We start from the raw sequence: 27045 nt of genomic DNA, 5'->3' as shown, positions 1-27045 counted from the left end.
TTTACCACTAGTAGAGACTGGAACAGTTTACCACTAGTAGAGACTGGAACAGTTTACCACTAGTAGAGACTGGAACAGTTTACCACAAGTAGAGACTGGAACAGTTTACCACTAGTAGAGACTGGAACAGTTTACCACTAGTAGAGACTGGAACAGTTTACCACAAGTAGAGACTGGAACAGTTTACCACTAGTAGAGACTGGAACAGTTTACCACTAGTAGAGACTGGAACAGTTTACCACTAGTAGAGACTGGAACAGTTTACCACAAGTAGAGACTGGAACAGTTTACCACAAGTAGAGACTGGAACAGTTTACCACTAGTAGAGACTGGAACAGTTTACCACTAGTAGAGACTGGAACAGTTTACCACTAGTAGAGACTGGAACAGTTTACCACTAGTAGTAACTGGAACAGTTTACCACTAGTAGAGACTGGAACAGTTTACCACTAGTAGTAACTGGAACAGTTTACCACTAGTAGAGACTGGAACAGTTTACCACTAGTAGAGACTGGAACAGTTTACCACTAGTAGAGACTGGAACAGTTTACCACTAGTAGAGACTGGAACAGTTTACCACTAGTAGAGACTGGAACAGTTTACCACTAGTAGAGACTGGAACAGTTTACCACTAGTAGAGACTGGAACAGTTTACCACTAGTAGAGACTGGAACAGTTTACCACTAGTAGTAACTGGAACAGTTTACCACTAGTAGAGACTGGAACAGTTTACCACTAGTAGAGACTGGAACAGTTTACCACTAGTAGAGACTGGAACAGTTTACCACAAGTAGAGACTGGAACAGTTTACCACTAGTAGAGACTGGAACAGTTTACCACTAGTAGTAACTGGAACAGTTTACCACTAGTAGAGACTGGAACAGTTTACCACTAGTAGAGACTGGAACAGTTTACCACTAGTAGAGACTGGAACAGTTTACCACTAGTAGAGACTGGAACAGTTTACCACTAGTAGAGACTGGAACAGTTTACCACTAGTAGAGACTGGAACAGTTTACCACTAGTAGAGACTGGAACAGTTTACCACTAGTAGAGACTGGAACAGTTTACCACTAGTAGTGACTGGAACAGTTTACCACTAGTAGAGACTGGAACAGTTTACCACTAGTAGAGACTGGAACAGTTTACCACTAGTAGAGACTGGAACAGTTTACCACTAGTAGAGACTGGAACAGTTTACCACTAGTAGAGACTGGAACAGTTTACCACTAGTAGAGACTGGAACAGTTTACCACTAGTAGAGACTGGAACAGTTTACCACTAGTAGAGACTGGAACAGTTTACCACTAGTAGAGACTGGAACAGTTTACCACAGGATATCATCAACATAACATATTCAGAACAATTCAAACAAGCATCATTAACCCTTTGCCGCCCGAGGGCGTCTTTATCCGTACGCTTGATCACTTCCCATAGAGACTGTATACGTATACATACGTATTTATAAGGTCCCTAACCCTACATAACCTTTGACACGTGAATTGGCGTCATTTGCTCTTATAGGGGGGTATAACCAATTCAATTAGCTAGGGATTGACGTCAGCTTTATAATGATATGTAATTTATCGGTGATCTACCGCCAAACATGGAAGCTTGAGCGGGTGTTTTGAACTTTGATGTAAATTTTCACCCCGGAACTTTTAAAATGGCGTCAGCTGATGACGAACTTAGATCATGGAATAGAGTAGCGGACATTTTTCTCTCACCATCAGATTCAGAGTCAGATTTTGAAGGTTTTACAGATATAGAGGATATAGAGTCAGATAGAGGATGATATTCCTTTAGCCAGGCTACGATTACATAGGGATAGCGACGACGAAATAGGATCGGACTTAGAACTCGGAAATATAAACAGTCAAGATAGTGACACGAACTCTGACCTCGACAGTTCTAGTAGCGGAAATGACAGCGACGTTGAATGGTCTCGTGAATTTGATGAACAGGGTAACTTTGATTTCACTGAAACTCCCGAAATAAAGGAAGATTTGTCAGGTAAATCAGCTAGAGAAGTGTTCGAATGTTTATTCACCCCAGAGTTTATTAGCGACATCGTACCGAAACCAACCGTTACGCTAGTCAGAAACGTAGTGACCTTGAAAACAGGTCTGAATGGGTTGATATAACTACCGATCAATTCAAAGTATTTCTTGGGCTTACCCTCGCGATGGGGTTAGTCGATAAGAAAGGGTCATTTCGAGAATATTGGTCTCAAAACTGGTTAACTCAAACTCCAGCTTTCGGAAGACACATGCCCCGTCTACTGTATTGCCAGATACTTCGTTATTTGCATTTTGTCAACAACGAAACATTAGTGACAGACTGGAATGACCCTATGTATGACCGGCTTGGTAAAATACGACCTGTAGTTGACAGAATATTGCTGAGATTTAGAGCTATCTATTCTCTGGAGAGACAGCTAGCCTTGGATGAAAGTATGGTTAAATTTAAAGGTCGGCTGGGATTCAAACAATATATCAAAAACAAACCTACTAAGTGGGGAATAAAGGTAGTCAACCTAGCAGAGTCAACTTCCGGGTATGTGTTGAACTTGAAAGTTTACCAAGGGAAAGAACTACAAGTTAGTGAGGGCTCTGTAACAGAAAGTGTAGTCATGAATCTAACCCGTCAATATTACAACAAAGGACACGAAGTGTACTGTGATAATTACTATACAAGTCCAGCACTGTTTACCAAGCTTCAAGGTAAAAAAATACTAGCTTGTGGAACTGTTAGGCCAAACAGACAGGGACTACCCACAGGAATGAAACCCACTAGCACAGTAGTTAAGCGTCTTACTCGTGGAGAATTTGTACACTGGCAGAAAGGCAGACTAACTGCAACAGCTTGGAGAGATTCTAGGGTAGTGAATACTCTAACTACCTTACCTATAAGTGATGACAGTACACCCATCATCAGAGCTGTCAAGGTCCGTGGCACATGGGAACGTCAGCTAGTTCAACGCCCAGTAGTTGTTGAAAGATACAACAAGTACATGGAGGGCGTTGATCTAGCTGACCAACGCCTGTCCACCTACAAACGGCATATGAAGGGGCTGACTTGGTACATGCAGATCTTTTGGTACATCTTAGAAGTATGCATTGTAAATGCTTACATTTTAAACAAGAAAGCCAACCCCAATAAGCCACCAACCCTTTGTCAGTTCAGAGGGCAACTATGTGAACAGCTTATTGCTGGTCGTTCATTTGTGAAGAGGCCAGGTAGGAAGAGCATTACTCAAAGTGACGATGCCAGATTTGACCATAAATTGCAACATGCTCCAGGGATTTTAGACACTTCATCGAAGTGCCAAGTACACAAACAGAGAAAAGACACCAAGTACATTTGTTCAGTGTGCAAAGTTAGAATGTGTCCTGTCCCATGCTTTCATCGTTATCACTACATGAAGGACTATTCTTATGATGATCCTGCTTGTGCTGGAAGGGAACTAGCTAGAAAAAGAAAAAAAACCTAGTCAGAATAGTCAGTCATATAAGGGAAATGAAATAAAGATACTAGTGGTGAGTAAATTAGAGTAAATCAGTAAAGAATAGTAGGGACAGAGGTAAGCAGGTATGCCTAGAGCTGATAATTTGCATAAAATTTGCATAAAAGTAGCAAAATTGAAATATTGATACATTGTTATAAAATGTTGATGATTTGTAACATACCATACACTGTCTAAACTAGTTACCATAGAAACAAAATTAGAGCAATTTAACATTTATCAATGCATATTGGCATTGTTTTTCTAAAAAAATCCAGGCACTAGGGGGTCTTATACCCTCTAAGCTGTACAGGAAGTAAAGGGTTAACATTCATCAGAGCACAGGACAACAACAACAAGGACTAATAACAATCATTTGCACACACCATATCCTACTCGTTTAGTTCCACTAGGCTCTGATGGTCCGTGGAACAAATGAATAATTTGTGATAGTGCCTGGTGTTGTATGTAGCTTTGAGAGTGTGTGTGCAGAGTTTGCCTTTGAGTTGGGGACAAGTAGTTTTGTACCAGCAGTGCCAAGTTCCCCCTATGGCTTTGTGAAGTACTGATGTTCTCCGTCTCGTTGATAAGTTATCCCATTCCAATTTGTTTATGAGTTCTGTTACATGTGTTTTCCAGTCATAGTTGCTGTAGACCATTCTTGCTGCCCTTCTTTGTATGTTGCCTCCCTTTTGTACCATTTCCTTAATGTAGGGTTGGCCCCGGTCCCACACTGCAGAGCAGTACTCAAGGGTGGGGTCCCACACTGCAGAGCAGTACTCAGGGTGGGCCTATCTGGGGAGATGCATGCTGCTGCTTTGGTTGATTTTGTACACGAGACTAAGTTCCTGTGAATGAAACCAAGGGGTCTTCCTGCAGATGTTGTTATCCAGTTTTCATGTGTGTTCCATATGAGATTTTGATAAATGTCTACACCTAAATATGGGTGGGTTTTTGTTTCCTGCAAAACAGAGTTTCCTAGTACATATTTGGTGATAATTTCTGACCTTGATGATGGAGTTCATAGTACATAGCATTTCTCTGGATTGAATTTCATTAACCACTTGGTCTCCCTTTGAGATAATGTGTCTAGATCTTCTTGGAGTGTTTTTGTGTCTTGTTCACATTTGATGTAATGTTTTTATAAATTATGCAGTCATCTGCGAACAGTTCTACAATTGAGTGTAGGATTTTTGCGTAGGTCGTTGATAAATATGAGAAACAACAGTGGTGCAAGTAGTGAAGTACTGTACTGTTCCCTGTGGGATGCCAGATTCCATATCTATCAATGTGGAATGATCCCCACCAATGACAACCCGTTGTTTACTTTCTTTTTGGAATGAAGTGAACCATTTGTTGATTTTACCATCTACACCATATTGTGTTAATTTGAGTAAGAGCTGGTTGTGTGGTAAAGCATGTACAGTGTCAAATACTTTTGAAAAATCCATTATAATGACGTCAGTTTGGTTGTGTTTATTCAGTGAGTTGGTAAAATCATGGATGGTTTGTATCAAGTGTGTTTCACAGGAATGGCCACTTCTGAATCCATGCTGTCAGGCGGCCATATTGGATCGTATCACGACAACAGTGAATATGCACACTCATGTATGTCATAGAACACTGTCCTAATACCAACTTTGAATGAGATCTGTTCAAGCATGTCTGAGTTATGGCTTTGGACAGGGAAAATTTGCAAACAAAATGGCTGCTAGGCAGCCATATCGGATTGTATCATGAAACAAATTGACGTGTATATGTATGCCATTGTATGTTGCCCCTGTACCAAGTTTGAAAAAAATTGGTCCAGGCATCTCCAAGAAACGGCTCTGGACGGATGGACAGACGTACGGACAGATGGACACACGGACAGATGGAACCCAATCCATAAGTCCCCGTCCCGGACTTTGTCCGGCGGGGACTAACAAAACATTACAAAGTGAACAAGGCTAAAAAGGCTGCGACAGCATGAAAAACATATCCTACAAATGATAAAATTAGTTTTCATTGCACGAAAATCACACGTGGTAATATTGCCTAAAAAGGTGAGTAGTATCCAAGCGAATATTAAATGGCAGTTGATTCCACAGAATTGGAGCCATAATTGAAAATGCACGGAAACCATAATTTTTCATAGTACTAGTTGTATCTTGCCTCTTTAAAATTAATTTATCAGGAAAACGAAGTGTGAGTGTCGGGTGTAAATTTCAACCAGTGTCGGCCTGTAATCTGGGCATTCACCAAGAAGAATTTTGAACGTGAAAAGAGCAATTTTGAACTTGATTGTCTGCTCAACAGGTAGCCAATGAAGATCAAATATGAACAGGTGTGATGTGTTCAAACTTCTTTGTTCGGATAATGAGACGAGCAGCTGCGTTCTGTATAGATTGGATTTTATCAAGCTCGAATGCGTTGATTCCATAAAGGAGGCTATTACAATAGTCCAAACTTGATGTTACAAAGGCATGACCACTGCGCAGCCATTCTGTTATGAAGCCATTCTGTTATGATTTTTCCATGTCTGGAGCTATTTGGCAGACATGTCTGAGCAGATCAATTATTAATAATAATAATAATAATAATGTTGGGTTCTTATATAGCGCTTTCCCACACCGTGCTCAAAGCGCTTTACAATTATTACCCCTGGCTCGTATCAGAGCGGCACAATGGCCCTTTAATCTCCCTAAACTCCCCGGGTAGCATACGATCCATTGCAGCCATTCCAGCACATAGGATTAAAGCCTTCACATTGCAAACTATATTCTACCAGATCCCCAATTATACAGCTGGGTTGACTGAGGCAAATTCATGGTTCAAATCTTGCCCAAGGACTTAGCCACTCAGAAACAAACAGCAGGCAGCAACAGGGCTCGAACCTGCAACATGTAGATTCAAGCCAGTCACGCTAACCATTCACCCATCATGACTCCATAATATCATAATTTCAGTCAATCTTGGTATAAGGGCAGTGTACTATTAAGTACATATGCATGTCAATTTGTGATTACACCCATCACAGACAAGAACTGTTACAATCCAAACAGGGATCAACAGCTCCCAAACAGCAGGGACTATGTCATCTACGATGAATGTAACATAAGGGGCTTGTCATCTATGATGACTTCTCTATTTTCATCTTCTTCTCTGTAGCTGACAGTCAGAATACTGGTGTGTGTATGTTCCTGGGGGGGGGGGGAGGCTATTCAGATTTGTCCATGCAAAGTTGATATGTGCGATTTTCAATTTTTTATGAAATTTTTTTCAAAATGATATTTTCATTATCTTCTCAAGTACTATTCATCAGATTGCTTTGATATCGGGCATGTCAATGCGCAGATGGTAGCTTACTCAAATTTGTTAATTTGAAGTGAGCACATGCTCTTTTCTATTTTTTATGATTGTTTTGTAATTTAAAAAAAAAATTTAAATATGTGAATGAGCATTTTCACCGATGCCATATTGGAAATCAGTCCATGAGACTGAAGTAAACTGCCACTTTTCGAAAGACCATTGACAGCAGACAAGCAATGTAATATGCTATAGTCTGAATTCTATGCATAATGTATCACCATGTCAAAATTGTCAATCAGCGGTAATGTGGCAGCCATGTTTACAAGTATAAAACTTGTACGAGATTGAACGAGCTGAGGTCAAGGTTCTTTTGCTGATGAGCCTTACCAAATATGGAAAAAAAGTATTCATGAGATTGTAGTCCAGAGTTTCATTTTAACTTTTCGTTAAAAAATCGCGATATGAGGTCATTTCACTGTTTTGAAAATCATTTTAACAGTGAAACATTGTGAATTTTAAGAATTCATATTTCAAATTCATCAACCATAACAAAGCACACATATCTTATAAAGCCAGTTGGAATAGCTTTTAGTTTTTGTGATTAATTTGCATAATTGATTATTTTCAATTATTAAGTTTTATATCAACACAACGATACAAATTTCAAATTTCATATAACTTGATGCATATGTCCATACTAATATTGCACATGTCCTATGAAGCTTGTTTACATAGCTTTTTGTTTCAGTGGCCATGGGTCATTTGAATAAATTAATTACACCCCCACCCCCCTCCCTTGTACATTGTACAGTGCGAGTACAATGGGCTCCATCTGTTCATCTGTCCATGTGTCTGTCTGTGAGTCCATCCGTAATATGTTCATCCGTAACACCATGTCACATATCTTCCACTAAAATTCAAGTTTTATTTGTAAATTTAACTTGTTTCATCCGGGACGGGGACTTATGGATTGGGTTCCGTCCGTCTGTCCGTGCGTGCGTCCGTCCGTCCGCAGCCGTTTCTTGGAGATGCCTGGACCGCTTTCTTTCAAACTTGGTACAGGGGCAACATACAATGGTATACATATGCACGTCAATTTGTTTCATGATACGATCCAATATGGCTGCCTAGCAGCCATTTTGTTTGCAAATTTTCCCTGTCTAAAGCCATAACTCAGACATGCTTGAACAGATCTCATTCAAAGTTGGTATTAGCACAGTGTTCTATGACATACATGTGCATATTCATTGTTGTCAAGATACGATCCAATATGGCCGCCTAGCAGCCATTTTGTTTGCAAATTTTCCATGTCCAAAGCCATAACTCAGACATGCTTGAATAGATTTCATTCAAAGTTGATATTAGGATAGTGTTCTATAACATACATGTGCATATCCATTTTCATCGTGATACAATCCAATATGGCTGCCTGGCAGCTATTTTGTTTGCGAATTTTCTATGTCCAAAGCCATAACTCAGACATGCTTGAACAGATCTCATTCAAAGTTGGTGTTAGGACAGTGTTCTATGACCTACATGTGCATATCCATTTTCCTCGTGATACAATCCAATATGGCTGCCTGGCAGCCATTTTGTTGGCACAGTTTTCATGTCCAAAGCCATAACTCAGACATGCTTGAACAGGTCCCCCCCCCCCCCATACCCGACCCATTCTTTATTGTTAAATGGTTTATTCCATCACGTCATCTTGAAGAGTAGGCATGTCCCATGTCCAATGAGGAGACACAACATGAGTAGGCATTTTCCATGTCCAACGAGCAGACACAACATATCTAAGTCTGTTTGATTTAGGTTCACAAGTGTTGTTGCATGATCAGAGTAGTGATATCAAGAAAATGACAACATAAACTACCAGTTCTTTAAAACCCAATCATAGCGGGGAGTATGTCATTGTCAATGACTTGTTCATGTACGGTTCACAGTGCCACTGTGACAACTTTATGTTACTTGGATTCTCTATGACTAGTTTTAAGTGACAATCTGGGATTTTAGCACAACTGAACTGATGAGTACTATAGGCGTGGTGCAGTGTCTGTCCTGAATACGTGTGTGTGTGTGTGTGTGTGTGTGCGTGTGTGACATAAACTCAAAAAACACCTGACCAATTGCCTTGGTATTTGGTGGAGATATTATTTTTGGTGTCTAGAAATTGTTCAAAGCAAACTGATCACATCACATGTATGTTCATGACATGGTGATACCATTGGTGATATGCCAATTAGCGCTAAAAAATATTTCTTTTTCGTCAAAAATCTATAATTTCAGAATTAAAGAATATAGTGAGCTGAAATTTAATGGAGATGCATCTGGGGATGTGTAGATGGTGAATTCACAACATGACGACCCCATTGGTAATATGCAAATGAGGTCTAAAAATCTAAATTTTGGTCAAAAACTACATGGGGAATCGATCTGCAACTTGGTGGGGATGTGTGTTGAGGTGTTATTCTGCAGTTACTGTTCAAAATATACTTATAAAACTGGTCCTAGCAACCATTACCATGCCCTTAGCAACAGTGAAATGAGGATGCATATTGCAAAGATAACAACAGGGATTGGTAGCTAAGTGAATAAAGATTCTAAAAAAAATGTATGCATATATGCCTACCAACAAGACTACATCCATAGCAATAGCCAAATGATCATGAATATTGTTGCGATAACAACAGGGATGGTTAGGCAAGTGGATAAACATCCAATAGATGAATGCAAATATGGCTAGCAACAAGACTATATGCCATGGCAAGACTCAAATGATTACATATATGGTGTTAAAGGTAACAACAGGGCTGGATAAGTAACGATAAACGTAAACAAAAAAATGTACAGTTGTGCTACAATACCATTGGCACTATTTTTTTTATGATGTACAGATCAAGAGAATGATATTGATTGCATGATTAATTAGTTTAAATCTCAAACGACTGGGTATGAAATTTGGTCATGATTCTAAAGATGGTTAACCCACAAATTGTGGGTTTGATGCACTTACATAAGTTGCCCTAGCAACCATGACCCAGCCATTAGCAAAAGTCAAATTATAGGGTTTATTGCAAATACAATTTAGCAATTGAATAAACATTAAAAATAGATAAATATGCAAATGTCCTTTGCAACAAGACCACGCCCATAGCAACATGTAAATGATGACATATAATGCCAATATAACACCAGTGAAGCTAAGGTGAATGAATAAACATTCCAATGCAGATATGCCTAGTAACATGCCCATGCCCATGGCAGCAGTTTAAAGGATGGCGTATATTGCAGATATAACATGATGGATAGGTAGACATATGAATAAATCTTCAAAAAATATATGCCAATATGTCTAGCAACAAGACCACATAATCATTACAGAACATATTGGTTTACTGTCAACAGTTGTTCTACAAAGCCTTTATACTTTTATTTCAATTTTATTTTCAGATTTAGCTTTAAGATGTCTGACACAGACATTGAAGGGATCTGAAGAACAACTACTTCATACAGAAGCATGTAAACGTATGAAAATAGATACATCTAGCAGATTAAAAGCCATCATTATTGCATTATGTTGTCATCATCAGTGTAGCTGGACTAGCTATGTGGGAAAGAATTTTTTGAAGACCCAGGGATTTTCTCAAAAAGACTTTAACACAGTGTCTCGACTGACAAGTTGGGCTACTTGTGGTTCTCGTCAAATGGATAGCACTTCTACAGAAAATGATGATGATATGGTACCTGATTCAAAGACCACCCTAGGGAGAGTACTTGATTCAAAGACCACCCCAGGAATTATCCATGAATCTTCGGTCCCTCAATTAGAAACTGTTTGCCATGATACTGTAGTATCTGAGAGTAAGACTGCATCTAATATTATTAATAAGTCTTCAATAGATGAATCCAACACAACATTGACTATTTCTCAGAATGCAACTGAATATACAAAGTTTTTAGATTCTATGAGTATAAATGAAAGGGAAGATATTGGAAGAATGTGTAAGAAAGTTATTGATATTGGTAGAAAGATATACCTTGAAAACCATAACATGAAGGTTGATTTTACATATTATGTTGACAATGACATTTCACTTGAGAATGTTCTACTGATTGCAACACAAACTTAGCTGGTGACCTTGATCTTTTGACAGAAACAGACAATGTTGTCACAAGCTGAGTTTATTTGTTTTTCAGATAGAATTTTTAGCACAAATGAACTGTTAAGGTTCAGTAGTGCTATAGGGATGGCAAAGTGTCTGTCTCTGTCTGTCTGTCTGTCTGTCTGTCTGTGTGTGTGTGTGTGTAAATAAGTCAAAAACCACTGGACCGATTGGCATGATATATATTACCTTGGGTATATTACCTTGGGTGTCTAGAAGGAAAATTGTTCAAATCAAAATGATCTTACTACTGGTATGTGATTTGGGTCAAAAAATGAGATTTTTGGTAAAAAACTACTAAGCAGATCAATCTGAAATTTGGTTGGAACGTTCTTAGAGGTGTTTAGATCAAGAATTGTTCATGACATGATGATAATCAGTGATATGCAAATTAAGTCTAAAATGTGTCTTTTTTATCAAAAGTATATAGTTCCAAAACTACTGAGCAGATTGGACTGAAATTTAATGGGGACGCATCTGGGGATGTGTAGATGAAGCTTATATTAAGAATTGTTCATAATGTGATGATGAGTGATATGCAAATTTGGTCTAAAAGCGTAAATTTGGTCAAAAACTTGAAACTGCATGTTGAATGGGTTGAAACTTGGTGGGAATGTTTCTGCAGGTATTATTCTGCAGTTATTGTTGAAAATATTTCGACACACACAATTAGCCCCAACAACCATGACCATACCTTTAACAACAGTGAAATGACGCATATTACAATAACAGGGATGGGTAGGTAACTGACTAAAGATTCAAAAAATGTATGCAAATATGCCTAGCAACAGGACCACGCCCATTAGCAAAAGCTAAATTGTGGTTTGTATTGCAAAGATGATAAGTGGGAAAGTAGGCAGTTAATAAAGATTCAAAAAATGTATGGAAATATTCCTAGCAACAAAGCCATGCCCATAGCAACAGCAAAATACAGTTGTGCTACAATGCCATTGGCATTATTTCTGCATATTACATACAAGATACTCACAGTATTGTACTTACTGATTTACACTTAACCATTACTTGCAATTAATTGAACTCAAACCTGATACTAGGATATAACTATAAACAATCCGATGACATAATTTATTATACGTTTTAAAAATGTAGAGCACTCCCTCCTATGAAATAAACTTTTCTAAGAATGGCAAAGGACAATTGTAATGTCGTGGAATGTGTACATTTATGTATCGACATTGACATTATACTAGAATGGTAAACCAACACCTTTTGTATATGTTTTCCAGTAAGCTCAGCTTGTGTCCAATCTTACAAGTTTGACTTGTGACATTTAATTTTGAAGTTTGTTGAGAGAGAGTTAGTGACAAAAATAAAAATACTATGACATGTAAACTAACTATCAATAAATAGAAGACAAGTCAGAACATGAATGTGGATTATCATGTGAATAACCAGTGGATCATGTGCCATGGTTACTGATTACTTTGGCTGTATGATTCAGATATTTTTCAACGCTAAGTGATGTATATTTTTAAGGGGGGGGGGGGGGGGGGGGGTGCTATTCTAGCCGTTCACGAGTGTGTGTCCATCCGTCCATAATATGTCATTTCTCAGACGCGCAATATCCAATTTCTTTCAAACCTGACCCAAAGGTGACGTGATGTGGGACATGTGCATGTCAATTTGTTTTTCGATATAATATGCAAATTTGACCAAAAGGTGGACATATTTGTTGGTAAAAATCAATATTTACTGCATAACTCAAAAGCTGTTTTACAAAGACACTCCATTCAAGTGTCTACCCCTATATTATCAGATGCAAGCTATCTTTGGAGACACATTGCCCTTTGACCGTGACCTTCAGTGTTAATTATCAAAATCAAACCAACTCCTTCCTATCACAGACACAGTGTAATGTTAAAGTATTGCTTATTTTTAAAAAAAATCATGTTTACAAGTAATATTGAAGAAAAGAAGTATACACAAGCATTGTTTTTGGTGCGCATATAATTAATGGCAGTCATATTTGTTAGTAAAAATCAATATTTACTGCATAACTCAAAAGCTGTAAATTCAGGGTTCGCACGGTCCTGAAAAACCCTGGAAAACCCTGGAATTTCAAACCCTCCCTGGAAAGCCCTGGAAAACCCTGGAAAAATGCGCCCTACTCCTGGAAAACCCTGGAAAATGATCATGATCAATCGATCGATTAATATTGATGATCGTCATGTCTGTGCTCGAGCCACCCATTCATATGATTCTGAATCTCGTAAATGTGAAATGGCGAAAATATTTTCAAAGTCTTTCGCCACGGTGGTGAATCAAAATTCACGCCGATTGAACCCAGACAGTCAAACGATCGTTCCACGAGACACTTTGCCCCACAGACCGTGCCTATGATTAGTTGAATGGGCACCGCAGTGTTTGTTGCGATCTTGCTACTCCATACATCTCCCAGTCGTCATTTCAGGGACATGATATTGTAACAGTCCCGGCCACGGCCGGGGGTAACAGTAGGTCTGTTAACAAGATTATCGTAACATTGTAACGAGTATCAAAGCATCATCAACCACGATTAGAAATTGTTACAAGTTCGGCGCATGAGTCGACATACTACAAGCTCATGCATGGCAATACTAGGGCTAGGGCCTACAGAAGTGCAGTTGAATTTCCGGGTTGTGGAAGTACGGTTGTGACTTTTATGTCGTCGATAAATGGGTATTTGTGTTACATGTTCTAAAAGAATAAACTACTGTTTTATGTTGTCAGTACAGTAACATTCGTCAATGGTCAAGTTGAGTTGAGAAATCGCGATGTTCCGCAACTCGTGGCGTCCGTACATAAACATCGAGACGCAAGCGATGAATGTATTCAGTTATTCATAGCTCAAAATTTCGTTACGTAAATGACGTTTTTATTCAAAATTTTGAAGAAAGAAATTATTTTAGGTGACTTATAAATCTAGTAACATCAAACCATACAATAACGAGGACAAACTTTAGTTTTTAATTTAATTTTCTGGATATGTCTGAATTAGACTGACGAATGCTGCGACTCAATCTTACACGATCAATGCACCAGCTTGACGAAACGGCTACTTAGGGGGTAGGAGAGAGCCGGATTTCTCCGTTAATCTTAGCGTGCAAACGTGGTTTTGAAACCAACATCTTGCATAGTGTCGATTGTCTTTAAAATGTTTTGTGACATATTATGGGAACTGTTGTTAATTTTTTTCGTCTACATCAGACAATTAGATGTCATTCAAAAAATATACTTTAGTGTCAACACCCCTGGAAAATGATCAAAATCAATATGAATACCCCTGGAAAACTGATGAAAAACCCCTGGAAAGTCCTGGAATTTTGTTTTGCTTTAAGTGTACGAACCCTGTGTAATACAAAGACACTCTACCCTATATTATCAGATGCAAGTTATCTTTTTGTGACCTGTGCCAATTACCAAAATCAAGCTAATTCTTGCCTATCACAGACACATTGTAGTATTTACATATTGTTAATTCCTGCCTATCACAAACACATTGTAGTATTTACATATTGTTAATTCCTACCTATCACAGACACATTGTAGTATTTACATATTGTTAATTCCTGCCTATCACAGACACATTGTAGTATTTACAAATTGTTAATTCCTGCCTATCACAAACACATTGTAGTATTTACATATTGTTAATTCCTGCCTATCACAAACACATTGTAGTGTTTACATATTGTTAATTCCTGCCTATCACAGACACATTGTAGTATTTACATATTGTTAATTCCTACCTATCACAAACACATTGTAGTATTTACATATTGTTAATTCCTGTCTATCACAGACACATTGTAGTATTTACATATTGTTAATTCCTGCCTATCACAGACACATTGTAGTATTTACAAATTGTTAATCCTGCTTATCACAGACACATTGTAGTATTTACATATTGTTAATTCCTGCCTATCACAGACACATTGTAGTATTTACATATTGTTAATTCCTGCCTATCACAGACACATTGTAGTATTTACAAATTGTTAATTCCTGCCTATCACAGACACATTGTAGTATTTACATATTGTTAATTCCTGCCTATCACAGACACATTGTAGTATTTACATATTGTTAATTTCTTTTAAATCATGTTTACAAGTAATAGTGAACACAAGTATACACAAGAATTATTTTTAGTGCTCAAGACATGTAATTTTTAGCAATACTGATAAGGTTCAGTAGTGTTACAGGCATCGCAAAGTGTCTGTCTGTCTGTGTGTGTGTGTCTCTCTCTCTCTCTGTCTGTGTGTGTGTAAACAACTTCAAGTAAAAACTGCCCGACTGATTGCCATGATATTTGGTGGGTATATTACCTTTGGTGTCTAGTTGGGAAATTGTTTAAATCAAATGATCCTACCACCGGTGTGTGATTCGGGTCAAAATGTGATTTTTGCTCAGAAAATTTTAACTCAAAAACTCTTGGGCAGGTTGGTGTGAAATTGGTGAGAACTTTGTCATAGTTGTGTAGATTGGGTATTGTTCATGACATGATGATCCCATATGTAATATGCAAATTAGGGATAAAAATGTGTCATTTAGGTAAAAAAAAATCAGTAATTCCAAAAGAACTATGCTGATTTGGTTGAAACTTCACAGGGATGTTTCTTATGATGTACAGATCAAGTGATATTTATTACATGATGACCAATTAGCAATATGCAAATTAGGGCTAAAAAATGTTGAAATATGTAAATGCCATAGCAACTAGACTATGCCCATAGCAACAGCTAAACAATGATATATAATGCCAAAATGATGGTGATGGGATGGCAAATGAATAAACATTCCAAAATTGTATGTAAATATGCCTAGTATAAGTAACAAGACCATTCTCATAGCCACATTAAATGATGGTGTATATTGCAGATATAACACCATGGATGGGTAGGCATTAGAATAAATCTTTAAAGAATGTATGCAAATATGTCTAGCAACAAGACCATATAATCATTACAGAAAATAATAGTGTACTGTCAACAGTTGAGCTACAACGCCATTTGCACTTTTAATACTGAATGGCAGCCATGTTTGTAATAAATCACTATAATAGTAATACTGCATAACTCAAAATCCTGAATACATAGACAGGTTAGTTTTCGTGTATGAGTGATCATTGACCTACAGGGTAGACCATCAAGTTTAAGCCATTACTAGCATATTGCAGACACTTTGTAGCAATTATGTTTTGCCTATTTCTTTTAGATCATGTCTATAGATAATACAGTATCAGATAAACATACACATGTATTACTTTTTGGAGCCCATATCATAAGGTTGAGGAGTGCTATAGGCATGGCAAAGTGTCTGTCTGTCTGTCTGTATGTATGTATGTATGTATGTATGTATGTCTGTCTGTCTGCCTGTGTGTGTGTGTGTGTGTGTGTGTGTGGATGTATGTGTAAACAACTTAAAGTCAAAAACTGCTGGACCGATTGCTATTTGGTGGCCATGTTACTTTGGGTGTCGAGTTGGAAAATTGTTCAAATGAAAATGATTGCATCAGAGATATGCGTTTTCGGTCAAAAATGTGATTTTTGGTCAAAAAACTTAACTGGTGGGGAGAGTATGTTAAGATTTGTTAATGACATGATGATTCTCACAGTAATATGCAAATTAGGTGTAAAAATATGAATTTTTGTCAGCAATTTGTATCTCAAAAAGTGCTGTCAATGATACTGAAACTTGGTGATATGTTTTTTGAAGTGTTATACTGTAGATTTCCTTGCAAACATTTTAATACAATTGGCCTTAGCAACCATGTCCACACCATTAGCAACAACCAAATGGCAGTATATTTTGGTTAAATATCAACATCATCTGGTAGGCAAGTGAGTAAGCATTCAAAAAATGTATGCAAATATCCCTAGCAACCATGACCACGCCCATAGCAACAGCCAAAGGGTGGTGTATTTCACAATGATGAGGGATTAATAGACAATTGAATAAACATTCAAAAAATATATGTACATTTGCCAGCAACATTCAAAAAAATGTATGTAAATGTGCCTAGCAACAAGACCACACCCATAGCAACAGGCAAATGATCAGGAATATTGCAAAGATAACATTAGGGATTCATAGTCAAGTGAACAAACATTCGAAGAATGTAAATAACTATGCAAATATGTCTAGCAACATGACCACGCCATAGCAACAGTCAATTGTTTGCCAATATTGCAACGATAACAACTTGGTTGGTTAGGCAACTGGATAGTCATTAAGCCAATGAACACCTGTGCTTAGCATGGATCAACATGTGGATAAACATTTTTTTTTATAAACTGTACAGTTGTGCTACAATGCCATTTGCACTATTTTTACTTAATGACAGTCACATTTGTAGTGAACAATCATGATTACCACATACCTAAAAAATGTAAGTACATGCAGTTTACATTCAAGTGTCTACCCCATATTGCTAGGTTTACATAGAGACTATATTCAAGTGTCTACCCCCATATTGCCAGTGTTTTCATAATGAGTCCCCACTGGAAATAGTCCGGGGAGGGCTTATAGATTGGGCTCTGTCCATCCATCTGTCTGTCCGGAGCCATTTCCTGGATATTCATTGACCAATTTCTTTCAAACTTAATAAATGGATAATAAACTATGACTTACATATGTATGTCAATTTGCTTTGGGATTTGATCGAATTTAGCCGACTTAGAGCCATTTTCCAGAAAGACAGTCAATCAATCAATGCAATGTAGCTTTCAGCTGTGATAACGTTAACTCAGCCACATGATATTGCATGTTCATTTCGCTCGTCATTGCAGTACCGGGCATAGAACAACATAGACACCTTTGAGAGATTTCCTGAAATCATCCTGACTTCATACTATGTGTTGTGTGGATGTGTTCTGTCCTGAAACCCTCCTGACTTCATCCTATGTGTTGTGTGGATGTGTTCTGTCCTGAAACCCTCCAGACTTTGTCCTATGTGCTGTGTGGATGTGTTCTGTCCTGAAACCCTCCAGACTTTGTCCTATGTGTTGTGTGGATGTGTTCTGTCCTGAAACCCTCCTGACTTCATCCTATGTGTTGTGTGGATGTGTTCTGTCCTGAAACCCCCCAGACTTTGTCCTATGTGCTGTGTGGATGTGTTCTGTCCTGAAACCCTCCTGACCTCAAGCTTATTGTAGAACTGGACATAACAGATTGGGCTGAAATTTAACAGGGATGCATCTGTGGGTGTATAGAGTAAGAAATATTAAGCATAAACGATCTCATCAGTAATATGCAAATTAGGTGTACAAATGTACTTGGTCAATGAGACTGAAACTTGGTGAGATGTTTCTAGAAGTGTTATTCTGTAGATTTCTTCAAAGTATTTTGACATAATTGGCCCTAGCAACCATGACCATGCCCTTAGCAACAACTGAATGGCAGTATATTTTGGTCAAATAACATCTGGTAGACAAATGAATAAACATTCAAAAAATGTATGCAAATGTACCTAGCAACAAGACCACGCCCATAGCAACAGCCAAATTATCACATATATTGCAAAGATAACGAGGATTAATAGACAAATGAATAAACATTTTAAAATGTATGCAAATGTGCCTAGCAACAAGACCACGCTCATACCAAGAGCCAAATGATCACGTATGTTGCAAAGATAATATTCAGGAATTCATACACGAGAAAAAACACATTAAAAAATGTATGCAAATATATCTAGCAACATGACCACGCTGATAACAACAGCCAAATGATCGTGGATATCACAAAGATAGCAACATGGTTGGATAGGCAACTGGATAGTCATTCAGCAAATGAACACCTATTGTTAGCATGGACTAGCATATGGATAAACTTTTTTAAAAACTAAAGTTGTGCTACAATGGCATTGGCGGTATTTAAAAAAAATATGAGGTCATCAAATGAAATTTGATGAACGATACCTCGAGCTCAATATTAAGAATGCAATATGTTGTTTTCATTGTTTTTTGGAATCATTAACAGAACAAAATCTATCACAAGTTACTACTGAACAACCAATATTTCCTTGTTGTCCACATTGAGAAACACACAAGAAAAAAAAAGAAAAGCTGTGCGCGTAAAAGATTATAAGCAAATGAGAAAATTAACATTGTGTACATATGGCAACAAGCGACCTATCGGTCAGAATAGCTCCGCTGTTCTTTTTAGTTTTTATTTTGGTAGCGATGTAATAAAGTGGTTAGTGGTTTCATATGATGTCTCACTATAAAACACATTTTACACAGAAAGTTGGTAAAATATTGTACTTTTATACCATACTCACCATTTAAAAAATTTACTGTTATGAAAATTACACAAAATCTCAGAAAAATAATGACTGGGAAATGCACACACACACACACACACACACACACACAGAGAGGATTTTTGAGGTTGGATATAAATAATTCCAGTGTCTTACAGCTTTAACCCTGGAAAATGTTAATAATGAATGAAATAAACTAGGGATCTAAAATAATTTTGAGGCAATTCGAATTTCAATTTTCTAACAAAGTTACCAAAAACATTGTCCATAAGCTTAATTGTCAACAACATTCAACTTGTAGTAGACATAACATCGTCTAATATTTAAATTTACGGCATGTCTTGTGACCGGCGCCTGTCAGCAGACTCGGCCAATTCTTTTTCATCATTCCATTGTATTTAAACCTTGTACTTGACATTTTGCAATATTTATAATTCTCAACAAAAATACCTCAACATGTTTCACCTCGCTCGTACTCAAAGCAGTCCCGGTATGATCACTGACATCAGTGACTAGAGAGAACCTTTTTGGATTTTCATGTAAAACGTGGAAAGATACGCAAAACATAATGCAAAGTCTGAAACCAAATTAAAGTTGTAATTATTTTAATTATTTTTACTTGCCAAATATTTGCATTTTGGAAATGGCAAGACATGTTCATGTCGTTTACATCACAGATAACTAACACTAGTTATCTGTGTTTACATGTAAACTGTCGGCCAATAAACAAAGTTTGGTCGATTCACTGTACGTACTGCCGCACACCTATGGCCTAGGCATGCCTTGCCTTGCTTACGCGAGTTGTCTTCATTCTAGTTCACTGTCACTCCAAATTGCACGACAATATAGAATTAATCACAAGTTACATGTTATCTGAAAACATCAAACTTTTATAGTGGGTCTGAAGTGTGATTTTAGTGAGTACCAAGAACTCCCATGGAAAATCGCCTGGTCAAACGAGGCCAGCTTCAACTTCCGGGTCTAATCAGTCATTTTCTACCGAAAATTCTTGAACGGACCGTTACACAACGATCCTACTAAATTTACTTTCCATGGTTATTTAAAACACATAAAAATCCACCTTTTTGTGAAATTTGTAAACTTTCTGGTCTGTATTGAGGAAACTATGAGCGAAAAACCAGGTCGAAATTTCAGGGCCTCAAGTATGCGTCACGAATTCGTTGGAAAATTGGTATTCCTAAATTTAATGCCAAAATTTATTTTGCTGGCACAAAAGAAGAGATGTCAGTTGAGGTTTAGGCGTTTACAATATCTAAAATGGTGGACTGTAGTGAAAGTTGTGGCGAGGTGCAAATACCCAAAAATAAGGCCCGTGAGCAGCCATTCAAAGTGTAACGGTCGCTATCTGGAGGATAGATTGTATGCAAATGAGGATATTGCGGACTGGCTGATTATGTAGAAGGGTTGCAGAATTTGGATTTGAAGTTTACAACCCTGTTTCGAACAAACACTTGTCATTTGGGTGCACAATGCATAGAATTATGACTATAGCACATATTACATTGCTTGTTTGACGTCAATAGTGTCTTTTGAAAAGTGGCAGTTTACTTCAAGTCTTGTGGACTGATTTCCAATATGGCGTCGGTCACAATGCTTATTAACATATTAATTTTTTTGTTAAATTACCAAAAAAAATCATAAAAAATAGAAAAGAAGATGTGCTGACTTGAAATTAACAAATCTGAGTAAGCTACCCTCTGCGAATCAACACACCAGATATCAAAGCAATCTGACAAGTAGTATATGAGGAGATGATGAAAATATCATTTTTTGAAAAAAAATCATAAAAAATTGAAAATGGCACAGATCAACTTGGCATGAACAAATCTGAATAGCCTCCCCCCAGGGAACATGCACACCAAATATCGAAGTATTCTGACTCACTTTTGGAGAAGATGATGAAAATATAAAAAGTTGACAGACACCAATAATTCACCAATACCTCTGATTGTGATGAAACAAGTCTTGCACATCCTCACGGACAAGTTACTTTAAGAAGTGCCAGAATTGCAGTTGATTTATGTTGCATTAAATAATCATGATTTTTTCCATGACTCCCACTAGAAAATTGTGAAATTTTTGTTTGCCCCCCCCCCCAATTATTCCAGTGAAAAATTGATGCCCCCCCCCCCCCCGAAGTAAAATCTGGACACTCCCTAATACATCATACATGCGGTCATAACCTTAACGTGACGGTGTACAAGTGTGTACGCGGAAAACAGATACTATCACACGTAAATTAACAGTTTTGAGAACTGATATAATGTTTGAGCGATCAATTTCGAAGGTAATAAGAACGTGTACATGGTGTATTTGACGCCAAAACACGTCGTAATGGATGTCAAAGGTCACGCCTGTCACGAGCATGATGTACTCGTGACAGGCGCCGGTACGAGCACGACGTGCTCGTGACCGGCGCCTGTCAGCAGACTCGGCCCCCCAAAAAAGTTGGTTGAAAACAAAGTTGAAAAAAAGTTGAAAAATAAAAAAACTTCAACAAAAAACATATTTTGACTTTCAGTTATATATCATCCTTTAAAAAAATTCTGGTTTGACGAAAAATAAAACAATAATCTCAAATAAAAACTTGTTTGAATTAAATAATGTTAACATGGAATAAAAGTGTGGATTCCATCGAAAAACAACACCTAAACGGCTAAAATTAGTTTGCAACTACGAAAAATATAAAATACTATAGCTAAAATAAAATAATACTTTTGGCCTGAACAGCTTGCCATACTGAATGGCTTGCCATATGCACATCCTTTACTTTGAGAAGTGGCAGAATTGCAGGTCGATTTATGTTGCATTAAATGATAATGTTTTTTTTTCCATTTTCCATGACAATAGAAAGTTGTGAAATTTTTGTTTAGCCCCCTCCCCCTAATTTTTCCTGGGTAAAATTGATGGGCCCCTGAAAATCCTCAGGACCCACCCCCGGAAGACTCGAAAAATCTGGACACTCCCTGTTGTAAAAAAATAAATAAACTTGTTCTTTATGATAATCATTTTCGGATTTCACTCGAATTGTTTTCTCGCGCCCTTGATCAGATGCATTTGAGGAGATAGTACAGACGCTGGGTTATCTGGGTTATATTTTATGTGTTCGACTCCACAGGGGCACGTATTATTGCTTAGATTGTCCTTTCTTAGGAAAATATCGTACGAATCCTGCTGCTACAAATGTATCAATCTCTACACTAGTACAAATATTTCTCCTTACTGGTAGGAATATATAATCAAAATGTTGTTATATTTAGTCTGTAGACCTGGAAAACAAGAATCTATGAAACATTACACGCCCCTATGTTCGAACCCAGTGCGTGAGAGTAGTGTGTGTTCTGTATGTGCACACAGACAACTGTGATGTGTATTGTACACGCTATTAGATTGTGTTACGGATGAGAGAATACAACTTTTTAATATTCGCTAAGTTTTGATGTTTTGCGAGGTCACCGTGAACTCTCAGCTGTCATGAATTAATACTTAGAACAAATGTTTGCATTTCGCGAATAGTATTCTTCTGCGATGACAACATTAAGTTATTAAAATATCGTTGATGTCAAATAATGACTGATTACAGACAGTTGGAAGAACAATGACGTGATCACATTGTTTGGCTAGTTTTCACATTTGCCAATATCATTTGCATTGAATTAAGGCGACGGCAATACTTCCGTTTTAGTCATTTATGGTGCTGATTACTTTATCACCCAATCATTTGAGTATTGTATATTTTATGTTTATAAGAATTTAATGGAATAATAAAATTATGGATTCGGTCTTTGGAAGAGACGGCCTAGACAAGGAGCTTCGATCTGCTCCGTGGCCACTTCCAAATGATCCAGGTTAACCATGAACATTAATTGTGTGTAGTCTGAGCTAATTCCCTAAAAGTCCAAGTCGATCTCGTGTACAGAGTGGAGGGAGAGAGTGGAGAGAGAGAGAGAGAGAGAGAGAGAGAGAGAGAGAGAGAGAGAGAGAGAGAGAGAGAGAGAGAGAGAGAGAGAGAGAGAGAGAGAGAGAGAGAGAGTAACATTGAAGGAGGGTTACATTAACAGAAGAGGTAACCCCCCAATTTGTTACAATTGTACGTTATAGGTTATGTATGTCATCATCATCATCATCATCGTCATCATAATCATCATCATCGTCATCGTCATCATCATCATCATCATCATCATCATCATCGTCATCGTCATCGTCATCATCATATTACACATATGTTGTAGGTCAATGACCTGTTCATAGTTCCATAGAATGTTACATAGTGAAATCAGTCCAGTGCATATTTTCCTGTGCGACGGTATTGGAAGTATGGATCAATAGAACATTCATAGAGAAACGGCTTTGCACCCCAATGTCTGTCGAATCTTGACTTGAAAGAGTTTATAGTTGGTGCATTTACTAAATTGTCTGGTAAGCTGTTCCATGGTTGAAAGACTCGATTTGAGAAAAAATGACGTCGAATTTCCAGTGAGGGTGTATTTAGTTTCTTTAATTTATATGGGTGACCTCGAGTAACCTGGCTGGTATCCATGAGTTAGTTTGTAAACTTCAACCATGTCACCTCTGACTCGTCTGTAAGTTAACGTCGGAAGTTCAAGTGAACGAAGTCTTTCAGGATATGTTAATTTATGTAGTCCAGGTATTAGTTTAGTGGCACGTCGTTGCACAGACTCGATGGTGTTAATTTGATGAGCCTTGTATAGCGTCCAAACTGAATGAGCATATTCTAAGTGAGGTCTAATCAATCCACGATATAAGAAGATAACGATGTCCTTGTCCAAAAAGTTGAAGGTTCTACGGATGATCCACAGAAGTCGACTGTGTAATCTTAGCAATATATGTTGATCGAATGATAGTTTGCAGTCAATTTATTGTAACACCAAGGTCTTTCTTTTCTGAAATATGCTCAAGGATAACTGGTTGGTCAGATCCCATAGTATAAGTTGCATGTGGACTATTCTGTCCTAGCTGCAAAACCTTACATTTTTGATGATGAAATTTTAACAGTCAGATATCTGACCACTGTTGTAGTGAGTTCAAGTCCTGTTGCAGTGTTGTTGGGCCATCTTGAACATCCGATCTGGTGAATATCTCTGTATCATCCGCGAAGAGTTTTGATGTAGAGATGGTACGGTACAGTTTGGCATGTCATTAATCACAATCACAAATAGTAAGGGTCCTAACACACTTCCCCGTGGAATGCCACTGTAGACATTTCCCCAATCAGAGAACTCCCCGTTGACGTTGACACGTTGCCTACGATTACTTAGGAAGGCTTCTATCCAATTTAGTAGTTTTCCCTCAATGTGACAGGCTGACAGTTTCTGGAGCAAACGCTGATGAGGAACCTTATCAAAAGCCTTCATAAAGTCCATGTAAATCACATCAACACATGTACAGCCACCTTCGTCTAGAATTTCGGTCCAACCATCCAAGGATTCTAATAGTTATGTTACACAAGATCTACCATTTAGAAATCCGTGTTGATCGTTGTGGAGAAGGTTATTTTGTTGCATGTGAGATAGTATCTCATCGCGTACTAAGGATTCCATCACTTTATAGATAATACACGTAAGACAACAATGACGATCTCCCTTTGAAAATTGGTGTTATATGTGCTGTTTTCCAGACTGAAGGGCTAATACCGTGATCCATTGAGCATTTAAAAATGAACGCTAGTGGAAGTGAAAGTGGTTCAGCAATTTCCTTCAAAATCCTAGGATGAAGCCCATCGGGTCCTGAGGACTTACCTGTGTTTAGGTTACTTAGGATCTTTTTTAATTTTCTCTACAGTGATATCTATATCCGTGAGTTGAGGTGCAATGTACAACCGACATTTGTAATAATTACCGATATTTGTAATAAAACGAAATTTGTAATAAAATTGCCGACATTTGTAATACATTGCCGATATTTGTAATAAACTGACGACATTTGTAATAAATACTGTGAACGACAATTGTAATAAAAATTGCCAATATTTGTAATAAATTTCAGAGAAAAATGTGTAATAAACCTGCCGAAATTTGTAATAAAAAAACGTTAAGGAGGTTCCTCTCTGGCTTTCAGAGAAATGGAGTTACTCATCCTTTAACTTGGGAGGGAGATAAAATATCGTCATTACAGTTTTCCTAGAATCGATTTTGTCATTCTTAGGGCACTTGGCCCTTTGAGTCTTCATCAATCAATCAATCAATCAATCAATCAATCAATCAATCAATCAATCAATCAATCAATCAATCAATCAATCAATCAATCAATCAATCAATCAATCAATCGATCGATCGATCGATCGATCGATCGATCGATCGATCAATCGATCGATCGATCGATCGATCGATCGATCGATATAGATCGATCGATCTATCAATCAATCAATCAATCAATCAATCAATCAATCAATCAATCAATCAATCAAGTAATCAATAAGTCAGTCAGTCAGTCAGTCGGTCAGTCAACCAATAATAAGTCTACTTATCTACCTGCCTACTATCAATCGATCAATCGATCAATCAATCCTGTCCGATCGTCCGTCCGTCCGTCCGTCCGTCAGCCAGTCAGTCAGTCAGTCAGTCAGTCAGTCAGTCAGCCAATAATAAGTCTACTTATCTACCTATCTGCTTACTTACTAGTACCTATACCCAGTACATCCACATGCGGATTGATTGAAATATTAATAACTTGGTTAATTATTCAATTAGTTATACTCATCAATTCAATTAATACTTGTTAGATCTACTTTCGCTTGACGTGACGATTTTGAATTCTTGGATTTCTTTATTTAGATAACCCATTTCTTCGTGTCGAAGGAACGACCCTCCTTAATGTAATTTTTTATTACAAATTTCGGCAATTTCATTACATCTTTCTTCTAAAATTTATTACAAATATCGGCAATTTTTATTACATTTGTCGTTCATAGAAATTATTACAAATTTCGTCAATTATTACAAATGTCGGTTTTATTACATGAAGAAGCGTGATTTTTATTACAAATATCGGCTGTACAGTGCAATCGTAAGTTCCATGACAGGAATGTTTGACATGTCCTCCTGTGTAAAGACACTTTGAAAGTAATTGTTCAATATATTAGCTTTCTCTGCATCATATGTAGTCCTTCCACCTGTTGGAATGTCATGGCCTGCTACTCTCTGACGAGTCTTTATTTTAGAGTTCACATACGACCAGAAAGCTTTAGGGTTCTGTTTAACTTGTCTTGCTATACCACTTTCATATCTCTTTATTGCTCTACGGCATTCCCATATGGCTTGATTACTTGCTCTGGAGTATGCTAAATAATCCTGTTTACTTTTAGTGATCAGCCACCATCTAAATTTTTTCTGTTTATACTTTACTTTAGCCAAAGTATGAGCATTCATCCATGGCTTTTTAACTCGTTGACCAGTTCTGTATTTTATTTGAGGAATGCATTCTCTCACTCTCTATCCAACTCTGACTTCAACGTGTTCCAAACTTCATTGGGTGTCTTGTTATCAAACTTTTCTCTCCAATCAGTAGTAGTTACTATTGTCCGGAATTTATAATAGTCACCTTCGTGATACATAAATTTTGTTGATTGTTGATTCGTAATATGGAACGTATAGTTGAAGGTCCAAGGCAGGATGCAGTGATCACTCTTACCCAGCATCGGATATGAAATAGTATCACCGACCATTTCCTCACCATTTGTAAATATCAAATCCAACAGACTAGGCTCCTGACCAATTCTGAAAAGAGTAGGGGTTTGCTGGTGCTGAACTAAAAAGTTGTCCTGGCAAGTTTCAAAG

General features: G+C 37.6%; 1 protein-coding gene across 1 annotated transcript in view; it reads left to right on the top strand.

Moving 5' to 3' along the window:
- LOC144436442 (tRNA:m(4)X modification enzyme TRM13 homolog) overlaps window positions 1-12255 on the top strand; it is a 75273-nt gene extending 63018 nt beyond the window's left edge. Inside the window, exon 7 of the mRNA XM_078125241.1 lies at window positions 10247-12255. Within this exon, the coding sequence (XP_077981367.1) occupies window positions 10247-10926 (680 nt within the window). The 3' untranslated portion in view covers window positions 10927-12255. The remainder of the gene's footprint in view (window positions 1-10246) is intronic.
- Window positions 12256-27045: the final 14790 nt, after the last annotated feature.

Source organism: Glandiceps talaboti, chromosome 6 (assembly GCF_964340395.1).
Source record: "Glandiceps talaboti chromosome 6, keGlaTala1.1, whole genome shotgun sequence".
In the NCBI taxonomy this organism is placed as follows: domain Eukaryota; kingdom Metazoa; phylum Hemichordata; class Enteropneusta; family Spengelidae; genus Glandiceps; species Glandiceps talaboti.
This window is presented reverse-complemented; position numbering and strand designations above follow the sequence as displayed.